The following is a 12,092-nucleotide window of genomic DNA, read 5'->3' as shown; positions in this document are numbered from 1 at the left end:
CAGGAGTTTCTCTCCTGTGCGATGTCTCAACTAGTTGCACTCGCCCCATAGTACCTGGAGGTGTACTATTTTTAACTCCTTTTACGGCCTCTCACATCTGAAAGGGAAGGAATGCTTCACAGAAGCAGTAACTTTAAAGTTTATGTGGCATGGCTTTAGGAGGGATGTGCAAAACTGTAGTGCAGACTGTGATGTGTGTCAGTGGGTGAAAATTAGCCATCACTTTCGGCACTACCGGCACTTTTTGAGGTCCCTGAGTGAAGGTTTGACCACGTCAATATGAACCTAGTCTCAGAGTGGTTCCAAAAGAGGACCTGCAGCTGAGTTGGTGCTCAGGCAGCCAACATGGGTGCTGAGCGATTTATTTATTGTTTACTCTGATGACATAACAGCCTTGTTGGCATCTCAGCAGTGTTTCATCCTCCTCAGTAAACTCCCATTTTGATCACCTATTCCTACCTCCTATTACGGCATTCAGGACTATTGGGTTCCAGTTGACTTGAGTTCTATCTCTTTTACTTTTGTCCACTATAATTTCCATCAACACACTTTTAAGCCTTCTTACAATGGCTTTTTCTGTGTTTTGAAACAGGGTGAAAGACTTTGTTTGTAGATAGGTTCAAAGGTCAAATCTAATGTCAGAGAAATGTATACAATATACATCCTGAAATGCTTTTTCTTCGCAAATATCCACGAAAACAGAGGAGTGCCTCAAAGAATGAATGACAGTTAAACGTGAGAACCCCACAGTCCCCCTGCTACCCCCTCCCGTGTGTACACAACAGCAAGCAATGATCTCCCCTTCCCCCAGCAAAAAAAATGCATGGGAAGGGTAAACTTGAATGTATTTCTGTTGATCACCTTAAACCAGCTTGCCAAGACCTGGATGGTTCCACCATCATACACCCTGCATCACGACATGACCATATGCATGTCAGCACACCCCTGGATAAGCCAGAGGTACCTGCTGTTACTCCAACCAAGACACATGGGATTTGAGCTGGTTGTATGAACTCTAGACAGTCTCATAATGCCAGTTTTGGTGAATTCTGGGCATTTGTGTGGGGTAATGTCATGGGTGACAGATAACCCAAATTATTCATAATAGTAGCTGTCCTGCATAATTCACAACTACTGTCATTGAGCTGAGCTCACTTTAGGAGATGGTGCCTGACATAGCGACATCAGTATAAGGTGATTGCTTTTGGTTTGTTCATAATGGATGTAAAGGGCTGTGACTATTGTTAGGCATATCAAATAACTCTCTTAAGTTTTATTCACAAAATTCTACACCACCGTCTCTGATGTAACTACAATATAATACTAACAAAAAAAGCAATTTCACATTAAGTGTAATTTTTACAAGGCAAATGGAAAGCCTTGGCTCAGGGGCCTATGGGTGACAAAATGGCTCAGTAGTCAGTACATCTAATCAAGAATTCATACCAGGTGTTTAGTTTCAATTGCTAATGACTCTATTAAGACACTAAATGAAAGTTGGCATACGACCATAGAATTTTAAAATTATTTTTCAAACTATCGTTATCTCAAAATCAAATTCACAGATTATTGAATACAACCTATTTTGTAAAAGATGGAATATCAGCAGGAAATGAAAGACTGAGTCTGAAACATGTTATTTTGCTTTGATATCCACTAATGGAAAGGAAAGCATTGAAGTTGCTCTTCAACAATTAAGTGGTTTTATCACCCGCTACGGTTGATATTACTGTCTTTTATAAATTACTTACTTTGTTATAAATTAATGTATTTAAGTTTCAAAGCCCATCTAAGCATGCCAACTGGATTATCAAGTTTTAGTTCATTAAGAATAACTTGTTTATTGATCCGAGGGCTTTTAAGTGATAAAGTTAAGTAAGTCATAATTATATGGTAACAAGTCAACTGCAAACGTGAGAGTACAAGATCAATAAATAAAAGGGATAATGTTGTGTTGGGGATTAAAACCAACTCATTATGTAAGTAAAGCAGCTAATAAAGTGGATTATATGCCTAATACACCGATGGTTTCCCTTGAAAAAATGTTCTCTCACAGGGATCTTATTTAAGTAGCTTGTGCAAATGTCATTTTGTTAAGAAAACATGACATAACTTAAAAGTTCTATCAAATAGTGAACTGCCTCCCTATACTTATTGAAAATCTGATCGCTACATATGCTTGGGGTCCTTCTATTACCACACTACTAGATAATACATAGAACCATAGAAACTACAGCACAGAAACAGGCCCTTTGGCCCTTCTTGGCTGTGCCGAACCATTTTCTGCCTAGTCCCACTGACCTGCACACGGACCATATCCCTCCATACACCTCCCATCCACGTATCTGTCCAATTTATTCTTAAATGTTAAAAAAGAACCCGCATTTACCACCTCGTCTGGCAGCTCATTCCATATTCCCACCACTCTCTGTGTGAAGAAGCCCCCCCCCCATGTTCCCTTTAAACTTTTCCCCCCTCACCCTTAACCCATATCCTCTGGTTTTTTTCTCCCCTTGCCTCAGTGGAAAAAGCCTGCTTGCATTCACTCTATCTATACCCATCATAATTTTATATACCTCTATCAAATCTCCCCTCATTCTTCTACGCTTCAGGGAATAAAGTCCTAACCTATTCAACCTTTCTCTGTAACTGAGTTTCTCAAGTCTCGGCAACATCCTTGTAAACCTTCTCTGCACTCTTTCAACCTTATTTATATCCTTCCTGTAATTTGGTGACCAAAACTGGACACAATACTCCAGATTCGGCCTCACCAATGCCTTATACAACCTCATCATAACATTCCAGCTCTTATACTCAATACTTCGATTAATAAAGGCCAATGTACCAAAAGCTCTCTTTACGAACCTATCTACCTGTGACGCCACTTTTAGGGAATTTTGTATCTGTATTCCCAGATCCCTCTGTTCCACTGCACTCCTCAGTGCCTTACCATTAACCCTGTATGTTCTACGTTGGTTTGTCCTTCCAACATGAAATACCTCACACTTGTCAGTATTAAACTCCATCTGCCATTTTTCAGCCCATTTTTCCAGCTGGTCCAAGTCCCTCTGCAGGCTCTGAAAACCTTCCTCACTGTCTACTACACCTCCAATCTTTGTATCATCAGCAAACTTGCTGATCCAATTTACCACATTATCATCCAGATCATTGATATAGATGACAAATAACAATGGACCCAGCACTGATCCCTGTGGCACACCACTAGTCACAGGCCTCCACTCAGAGAAGCAATTTTCTACCACCACTCTCTGGCTTCTTCCATCGAGCCAATGTCCAATCCAATTTACCACCTCTCCATGTGTACCTAGCGATTGAATTTTCCTAACTAACCTCCCATGCGGGACCTTGTCAAAGGCCTTACTGAAGTCCATGTAGACAATATCCACTGCCTTCCCTTCATCCACTTTCCTGGTAACCTCCTCGAAAAACTCCAGCAGATTGGTCAAACGTGACCTACCACGCACAAAGCCATGTTGACTCTCCCTAATAAGCCCCTGTCTATCCAAATGCTTGTGGATTCTGTCTCTTAGTACTCCCTCCAATAACTTACCTACTACTGATGTTAAACTCACCGGCCTATAATTTCCCGGATTACTTTTCGATCCTTTTTTAAACAACGGAACAATACGAGCCACTCTCCAATCCTCCGGCACTTCACCCGTAGACAGCGACATTTTAAATATTTCTGCCAGGGCCCCCGCAATTTCAACACTAGTCTCCTTCAAGGTCCGAGGGAACACCCTGTCAGGTCCCGGGGATTTATCCACTTTAATTTTCCTCAAGACAGCAAACACCTCCTCCTTTTCAATCTGTACAGTTTCCATGGTCTCACTACTTGATTCCCTCAATTCCATAGATTTCATGCCAGCTTCCTTAGTAAATACAGACGCAAAAAACCTATTTAAGATCTCCCCCATTTCCTTTGGTTCCGCACAAAGCCGACCACTCTGATCTTCAAGAGGACCCATTTTATCCCTTACAATCCTGTTGCTCTTAATATACTTGTAAAAGCTCTTTGGATTATCCTTCACTTTGACTGCCAAGGCAACTTCATGTCTTCTTTTTGCCCTACTGATTTCTTTCTTAAGTATTTTCTTGCACTTCTTATACTCCTCAAGCACCTGATTGACCCCCTATTTCCTATATATTTCATACAACTCCCTCTTCTTCGTTATCAGAGTTGCGATATTCCTTGAGAACCAAGGTTCCTTATTCCTATTTAATTTGCCTTTAATCCTGACAGGAACATACAAACTCTGCACTCTCAAAATTTCCCCTTTGAAGGCTTCCCACCTACCAATCACATCTTTGCCAGAGAACAACCTATCCCAATCCACGCTTTTTAGATCCTTTCTCATTTCTTCAAATTTGGCCGCCTTCCAGTTCAGAGCCTCAACCCTAGGACCAGATCTATCCTTGTCCATGATCAAATTGAAACTAATGGCGTTATGATCACTGGAACCAAAGTGCTCCCCTACACAGACTTCCGTCACTTGCCCTAATTCGTTTCCTAACAGTAGATCCAATATTGCATCCCCTCCAGTTGGTCCCTCTATATACTGATTTAGAAAACTTTCCTGAACACATTTTACAAACTCTGAACCATCTAGACCCCTAACAGTATGGGAGTCCCAATCAATGTATGGAAAATTAAAATCCCCTACCACCACAACTTTATGTTTCCTGCAGTTGATGAGGTGTATTCTGTCAGCCATTATCACCGGATTATATGGTTCAGAGGAGTCTATTCAACTGGATATATTAGTATACTGTTACTTTTGTTAACTGGCTGACCTTCCATTATACAAAGTTAAAATAATATTTCTGGAGATGAAAATTTGAAATATTCAGCCTTGGAGAAAATCTAATAAATGAGAAAGATACAGTCTATTTTTATGAAGATAATGTCATGTGTAAACAACAAAGACTTTAGAAGGAATGGATAGTCTTCCATCAAGACCTGAAATTTAATTTACAAATAAATTTGCTAACACAGCAACATTTGTGTAACTACACCTTTTAGTCATCTGCAGTGTACAATATACAGTACCATTAATGTGTGTGTTAGGTGAAAATACTAAATAATGTATGCCAGATTACATAACTTTAGGTTTTCATCAGGACAGTGAGCTGTGGGATCGACGAAAGCACTGTTTTAGCATTCAGACAGAAAATGGGGAGGACCTTCTCTTCAGTGTGGAATTAGAATATGAACTCATACTCTGGGAAAAGGCCTTTCAAACAGCAACCTTCTTGGAGGTAGAACGAATACAGGTATGATAAATGTCACGTTGTAGTTAAGTGAACGTATGAACTGATATACATATGCTTATGTAAACTTTGTTCTGTTTAATATGTTTTCATCTTAGTACTCTCATCTTTTATCAATTCATTTGCACACACAATATTGCTTTCATATGGACATTTTAACTTATTGAGAACAGCCACTCTCACAGTTGAAGCTGCTTCCTGACTTCAGTTCAAAAAGTACTTCTCAGATTGCATTTAAGATATTCTGAAGTTATAAAAGGTGCTACATTAATGTCACTTCTGCTTCCCCTTACTGTCCCCTCAGGGGCAATCACAGTATTAAAATTCTACCAATAAAAATTGGTCAATAAAATTTGAAGTGTTGCCAAAGTATGGTTGCCAGTTGCTGATTGTGAAATTAGTTGCTGTACTCAATTAAAAATATTTTGCACCTTAAAACTTTGAAGTCCCCTGTCCTTGATGTTTGTCTTCTTTTTAAAAAAGATTTGTTCTCGAGTAATTAAAAATGTTGAGTAACCTCCAATCTGGCAAAAGACCAAACAAAAACTATCATCACCAATGTCTCATATGAATTTAGCCAGAAGCTAGAGATGCAAAATTATCAAACCAGGCTCTCTTTCTTTGCCTGATGTAATTCAGTGAATGGAAATCATTTCATTGGTAACCACTTCAGTGTGGACGAAATACTAATGATGAAAATAGAAAGGATGTGGGTTTGAACTAAATAGGGAGGCCATGTTTTGTAGTGCAACTGTGAAAATGTGTGGAAGTAAACCAGAAACCTACTTTAAAGATAAAGATTAAAGATTAGCTTTACTCGTTGCATAAACTTTGAAACATACATTTGTGTCAAATCATATCAGCAAGGATTGTGCTGGAGGGAACCCATAAGTGTCATTATACTTCTGGCACCAATACAGAATGCTCAGAACTTACTAATTCTAACTGTACATCTTTGGAATGTGGAAGAAAATGGGAGCACCCAGAGCAGACCCATGCGGTCATGGGGAGAAATGTACAAACTCCTTACACACAGCATCAGGAATTGAACTCCAATCAGTGATTACTGGCACTGTAAAAGCAATTGTGCTAATTTTATTTCCATTAAAATCAATAAACCATAGAGATTGGTTCATTACATCAAACAGCAGAAGTGGCAAAATGAGATGCAGAGGAGATAGTGGATGGGGAGGGAATCAACATTTCTATGGAGTCTAAGCTGGCAATGATTGACAAGTATGGTGGCAGCCTGAATGGCAAGATAATAATATTAATAAAGCACTTGATTACTTTTACATTTCAACAGATCTAGCATTTGTTTAGCTTTGAAGTTTAAGGCTGTTTTCCAAGCCGTCAGGTTTTCCCAATCTCCCATGGACAAGAATTAAACTGAGATAACAATTGAATTGAGGGCAAAGTTCATGTTACTGGAACATTTCTGGTACCCACACACCACTAAGAAAGCAATGTCAAATTAATGCTTGAAATATTTGTACACATGTTGAATTTTAGGACTGATGTTTACGTTAAGATTTATTAACTTTCATGGCTCTGATATTGTTGCTTATTGTTCTATAGCTCATAGTTTTTAAGGAAATATTTTAAAATGTTTTTAATTCAAATTTGGATTGTTTGATCTAAGTTTTAAGTTTGAGAAATAATTAAATTCCAGTCTAATTTTCTGTCTTCAATATTATTCATCTTTGACTAATTTCTTGTCATAGTATTAGTACACAATCAGATTAAAATTGCAGATCTCCTTTTCATTTTCTCAAGTCACCTTTGTCGCCTCATGTTCTTCCCCTAATGTGAAAGTCAAAACTGGAAAATTAAGGTGTAATTTCTTTATTATAATGAAACAATTGGTCTAGAAATTGATGCGTATAGACTCTGACCTGAGAGATTTTCACATTAGCAATAAGCAAAATGTTTCTAATATAAGCTCGATGACCTTCGTCTGGTCAGGGAGAGTGAGGAGGTGATAGAGAGGAGTTGCAGGCAGGTGGTCACGCCGGGGCCACGGGAGGCAGACAAGTGGGTCACGGTTAGGAGGGGGAAGGGGAAAAGTCAGGTAATAGAGAGTACCCCGGTGGCTGTGCCCCTTAACAATAGGTACTCCTGTTTGAGTACTGTTGGGGGGGACAGCTTACCCGGGGAAAGCGACAGTGGCCGTGCCTCTGGCACAGAGTCTGGCCCTGTAGCTCAGAAGGGTAGGACAAGGAAAAGGAGGGCATTTGTGATAGGGGACTCGATAGTAAGGGGGTCAGATAGGCGATTCTGTGGACGCAGTCCAGAGACCCGGATGGTAGTTTGCCTCCCTGGTGCCAGGGTCCGGGATATTCTGATCGTGTCCAAGATATCCTGAAGTGGGAGGGTGAGGAGCCAGAGGTCATGGTACATATAGATACCAATGACATAGGTATGAAAAGGGATGAGGTCCTGAAAGGAGAATATAGGGAGCTAGGAAGGGAGTTGAGAAAAAGGACCGCAAAGGTAGTAATCTCGGGATTACTGCCTGTGCCACGCGACAGTGAGAGTAGGAATGAGATGAGGTGGAGGATAAATGCGTGGCTGAGGGATTGGAGCAGGGGGCAGGGATTCAATTTTTTGGATCATTGGGACCTCTTTTGGCGCAGGCGTGACCTGTACAAAAGGGACGGGTTACACTTGAATCCTAGGGGGACCAATATCCTGGCAGGGAGATTAGCGGGGTCTACTGAGGTGACTTTAAACTAGAATGGTTGGGGGGTGGGAATCAAATTAAAGAGGCTAGGCGTGAGGAGGTTAGTTCACAACAGGGGGATGGGAACGAGTGCAGAGAGACAGAGGGGTGTAAAGTGAGGGTAGAAGCAAAAAGTACTAAGGAGAAAAGTAAAAGTGGCAGGCCGACAAATCCAGGGCAAGCATTAAAAAGGGCCACTTTTCAACATAATTGTATAAGGGCTAAGAGAGTTGTAAAAGAGCGCCTGAAAGCTTTGTGTGTCAATGCAAGGAGCATTCGTAATAAGGTGGATGAATTGAAAGTGCAGATTGTTATTAATGATTATGATATAGTTGGGATCACAGAGACATGGCTCCAGGGTGACCAGGGATGGGAGCTCAACGTTCAGAGATATTCAATATTCAGGAGGGATAGACGTGAAGGAAGGGGAGGTGGGGTGGCATTGCTGGTTAAAGAAGAGATTACCGCAATAGAAAGGAAGGACATAAACTGGGAAGATGTGGAATCGATATGGGTAGAGCTGCGTAACACTAAGGGGCAGAAGACGCTGGTGGGAGTTGTGTACAGGCCACCTAACAGTAGTAGTGAGGTCGGAGATGGTATTAAACAGGAAATTAGAAATGTGTGCAATAAAGGAACAGCAGTTATAATGGGTGACTTCAATCTACATGTAGATTGGGTGAACCAGATTGGTAAAGGTGCTGAGGAAGAGGATTTCTTGGAATGTATGCGGGATGGTTTTTTGAACCAACATGTTGAGGAACCAACTAGAGAGCAGGCTATTCTGGACTGGGTTTTGAGCAATGAGGAAGGGTTAATTAGCAATCTTGTCGTGAGAGGCCCCTTGGGTAAGAGTGACCATAATATGGTGGAATTCTTCATTAAGATGGAGAGTGACATAGTTAATTCAGAAACAAAGGTTCTGAACTTAAAGAGGGGTAACTTTGAAGGTATGAGAGGTGAATTAGCTAAGATAGACTGGCAAATGACACTTAAAGGATTGACGGTGGATATGCAATGGCAAGCATTTAAAGGTTGCATGGATGAACTACAACAATTGTTCATCCCAGTTTGGCAAAAGAATAAATCAAGGAAGGTAGTGCACCCGTGGCTGACAAGAGAAATTAGGGATAGTATCAATTCCAAAGAAGAAGCATACAAATTAGCCAGAGAAAGTGGCTCACCTGAGGACTGGGAGAAATTCAGATTTCAGCAGAGGAGGACAAAGGGGCTTAATTAGGAAGGGGAAAAAAGATTATGAGAGAAAACTGGCAGGGAACATAAAAACGGACTGCAAAAGCTTTTATAGATATGTAAAAAGGAAAAGACTGGTAAAGACAAATGTAGGTCCCCTGCAGACAGAAACAGGTGAATTGATTATGGGGAGCAAGGACATGGCAGACCAAATGAATAATTACTTTGGTTCTGTCTTCACTAAGGAGGACATAAATAATCTTCCAGAAATAGTAGGGGACAGAGGGTCCAGTGAGATGGAGGAACTGAGCGAAATACATGTTAGTAGGGAAGTGGTGTTAGGTAAATTGAAGGGATTGAAGGTAGATAAATCCCCAGGGCCAGATGGTCTGCATCCTAGAGTGCTTAAGGAAGTAGCCCAAGAAATAGTGGATGCATTAGTGATAATTTTTCAAAACTCATTAGATTCTGGACTAGTTCCTGAGGATTGGAGGGTGGCTAATGTAACTCCACTTTTTAAAAAAGGAGGGAGAGAGAAACCGGGGAATTATAGACCGGTTAGCCTAACATCGGTGGTGGGGAAACTGCTGGAGTCAGTTATCAAAGATGTGATAACAGCACATTTGGAAAGCGGTGAAATGATCGGACAAAGTCAGCATGGATTTGTGAAAGGAAAATCATGTCTGACGAATCTCATAGAATTTTTTGAGGATGTAACTAGTAGAGTGGATAGGGGAGAACCAGTGAATGTGGTATATTTGGATTTTCAAAAGGCTTTTGACAAGGTCCCACACAGGAGATTAGTGTGCAAACTTAAAGCACACGGTATTGGGGGTAAGGTATTGGTGTGGGTGGAGAATTGGTTAGCAGACAGGAAGCAAAGAGTGGGAATAAACGGGACCTTTTCAGAATGGCAGGCGGTGACTAGTGGGGTACCGCAAGGCTCAGTGCTGGGACCCCAGTTGTTTACAATATATATTAATGACTTGGATGAGGGAATTAAATGCAGCATCTCCAAGTTTGCGGATGACACGAAGCTGGGTGACAGTGTTAGCTGTGAGGAGGATGCTAAGAGGATGCAGGGTGACTTGGATAGGTTGGGTGAGTGGGCAAATTCATGGCAGATGCAATTTAATGTGGATAAATGTGAAGTTATCCACTTTGGTGGCAAAAATAGGAAAACAGATTATTATCTGAATGGTGGCCGATTAGGAAAAGGGGAGGTGCAACAAGACCTGGGTGTCATTATACACCAGTCATTGAAAGTGGGCATGCAGGTACAGCAGGCGGTGAAAAAGGCGAATGGTACGCTGACATTCATAGTGAGAGGATTTGAGTACTGCAGCAAGGAGGTACTACTGCAGTTGTACAAGGCCTTGGTGAGACCACACCTGGAGTATTGTGTGCAGTTTTGGTCCCCTAATCTGAGGAAAGACATCCTTTCCATAGAGGAAGTACAAAGAAGGTTCACCAGATTGATTCCTGGGATGGCAGGACTTTCATATGAAGAAAGACTGGATGAACTGGGCTTGTACTCGTTGGAATTTAGAAGATTGAGGGGGGATCTGATTGAAACATATAAAATCCTAAAGGGATTGGACAGGCTAGATGCAGGAAGATTGTTCCCGATGTTGGGGAAGTCCAGAACGAGGGGCCACAGTTTGAGGATAGAGGGGAAGCCTTTTAGGAGCGAGATTAGGAAAAACTTCTTCACACAGAGAGTGGTGAATCTGTGGAATTCTCTGCCACAGGAAACAGTTGAGGCCAGTTCATTGGCTATATTTAAGAGGGAGTTAGATATGGCCCTTGTGGCTACGGGGGTCAGGGGGTATGGAGGGAAGGCTGGGGCGGGGTTCTGAGTTGGATGATCAGCCATGATCATAATAAATGGCGGTGCAGGCTCGAAGGGCCGAATGGCCTACACCTGCACGTATTTTCTATGCTTCTATGTTTCTATAATGCAATGGATAATTATTTGCATTATATTACTACAAAAAGTACTTAGAGTAACAATAATTGGAAAACAACCAGATTGCTGCAAAAAACCTATCTTGTTCACTAATATCTTGGACTTGAAATCTGCTCTGTTTATTGATTTGGACTTTGGACATAAATGATTTACTGTTCACAGCCTCTTCTGTTTGAGGGGAATAAATGCCCTGAATGTCAGCAATATTGTTCCTCAAATAAAGAAACAAACAAACATTTTCCATCCTCCAAAGAGGGAGAGAGAGAAAATGATTATTTAAATTACAAACGTTTGTAGTTAACACACACAAAAAATGCTGGTGAACGCAACAGGCCAGGCAGCATCTATAGGAAAAGGTACAGTCGACATTTCGGGCCATGACCCTTCGTCAGGACTAACTGAAAGAAGAGATAGTAAGAGATTTGACGGTGGGAGGGGGAGATCTGAAATGATAGGAGAAGACAGGAGGGGGAGGGATGGAGCTATGAGCTGGAAAGTTGATTGGCAAAAGGGATAGGAGGCAAAAGAAGGGAGAGGATCATGGGACGGGAGGCCTAGGGAGAAAGAAAGGGTCGGGGGGGGGGGGGGACCCAGAGGATGGGCAAGGAGTTATAGTGAGAGGGATAGAGGGAGAAAAAAGAGGGAGAAAAAAGAGAGAAAAAAAGGGGATGGATGGATGGATAGATAGATAGATAAAGGAAGGAAGGAAGGGATGGGGTACGAAGGGGAGGTGAGGCATTAATGGAAGTTAGAGAAGTCAATGTTCATGCCAACGGGTTGGAGGCAACCCAGACAGAATATAAGGTGTTGTTCCTCCAACTTGAGTGTGGCTTCATCTTGACAGTAGAGGTGGCCGTGGATAGACATATCAGAAAGGGAATGGGACATGGAATTAAAATGTGTGGCCACTGGGAG

General features: G+C 41.4%; 1 protein-coding gene across 7 annotated transcripts in view; it reads left to right on the top strand.

Annotated features, from left to right (window-relative positions):
- sntg1 (syntrophin, gamma 1) overlaps window positions 1-12,092 on the top strand; it is a 533,050-nt gene that overhangs the window by 496,058 nt on the left and 24,900 nt on the right. For all 7 annotated transcript variants that reach the window (XM_072255011.1, XM_072255020.1, XM_072255026.1 and 4 more), the window contains one exon: window positions 5,143-5,295. In XM_072255011.1, the coding sequence (XP_072111112.1) occupies window positions 5,143-5,295 (153 nt within the window). The remainder of the gene's footprint in view (window positions 1-5,142; window positions 5,296-12,092) is intronic.

The sequence above is a fragment of the Mobula birostris genome, chromosome 1 (genome assembly GCF_030028105.1).
Source record: "Mobula birostris isolate sMobBir1 chromosome 1, sMobBir1.hap1, whole genome shotgun sequence".
NCBI lineage: Eukaryota > Metazoa > Chordata > Chondrichthyes > Myliobatiformes > Myliobatidae > Mobula > Mobula birostris.
The sequence above is the reverse complement of the archived record's forward strand: the minus strand, read 5'-3'. Positions and strand labels throughout refer to the sequence as shown.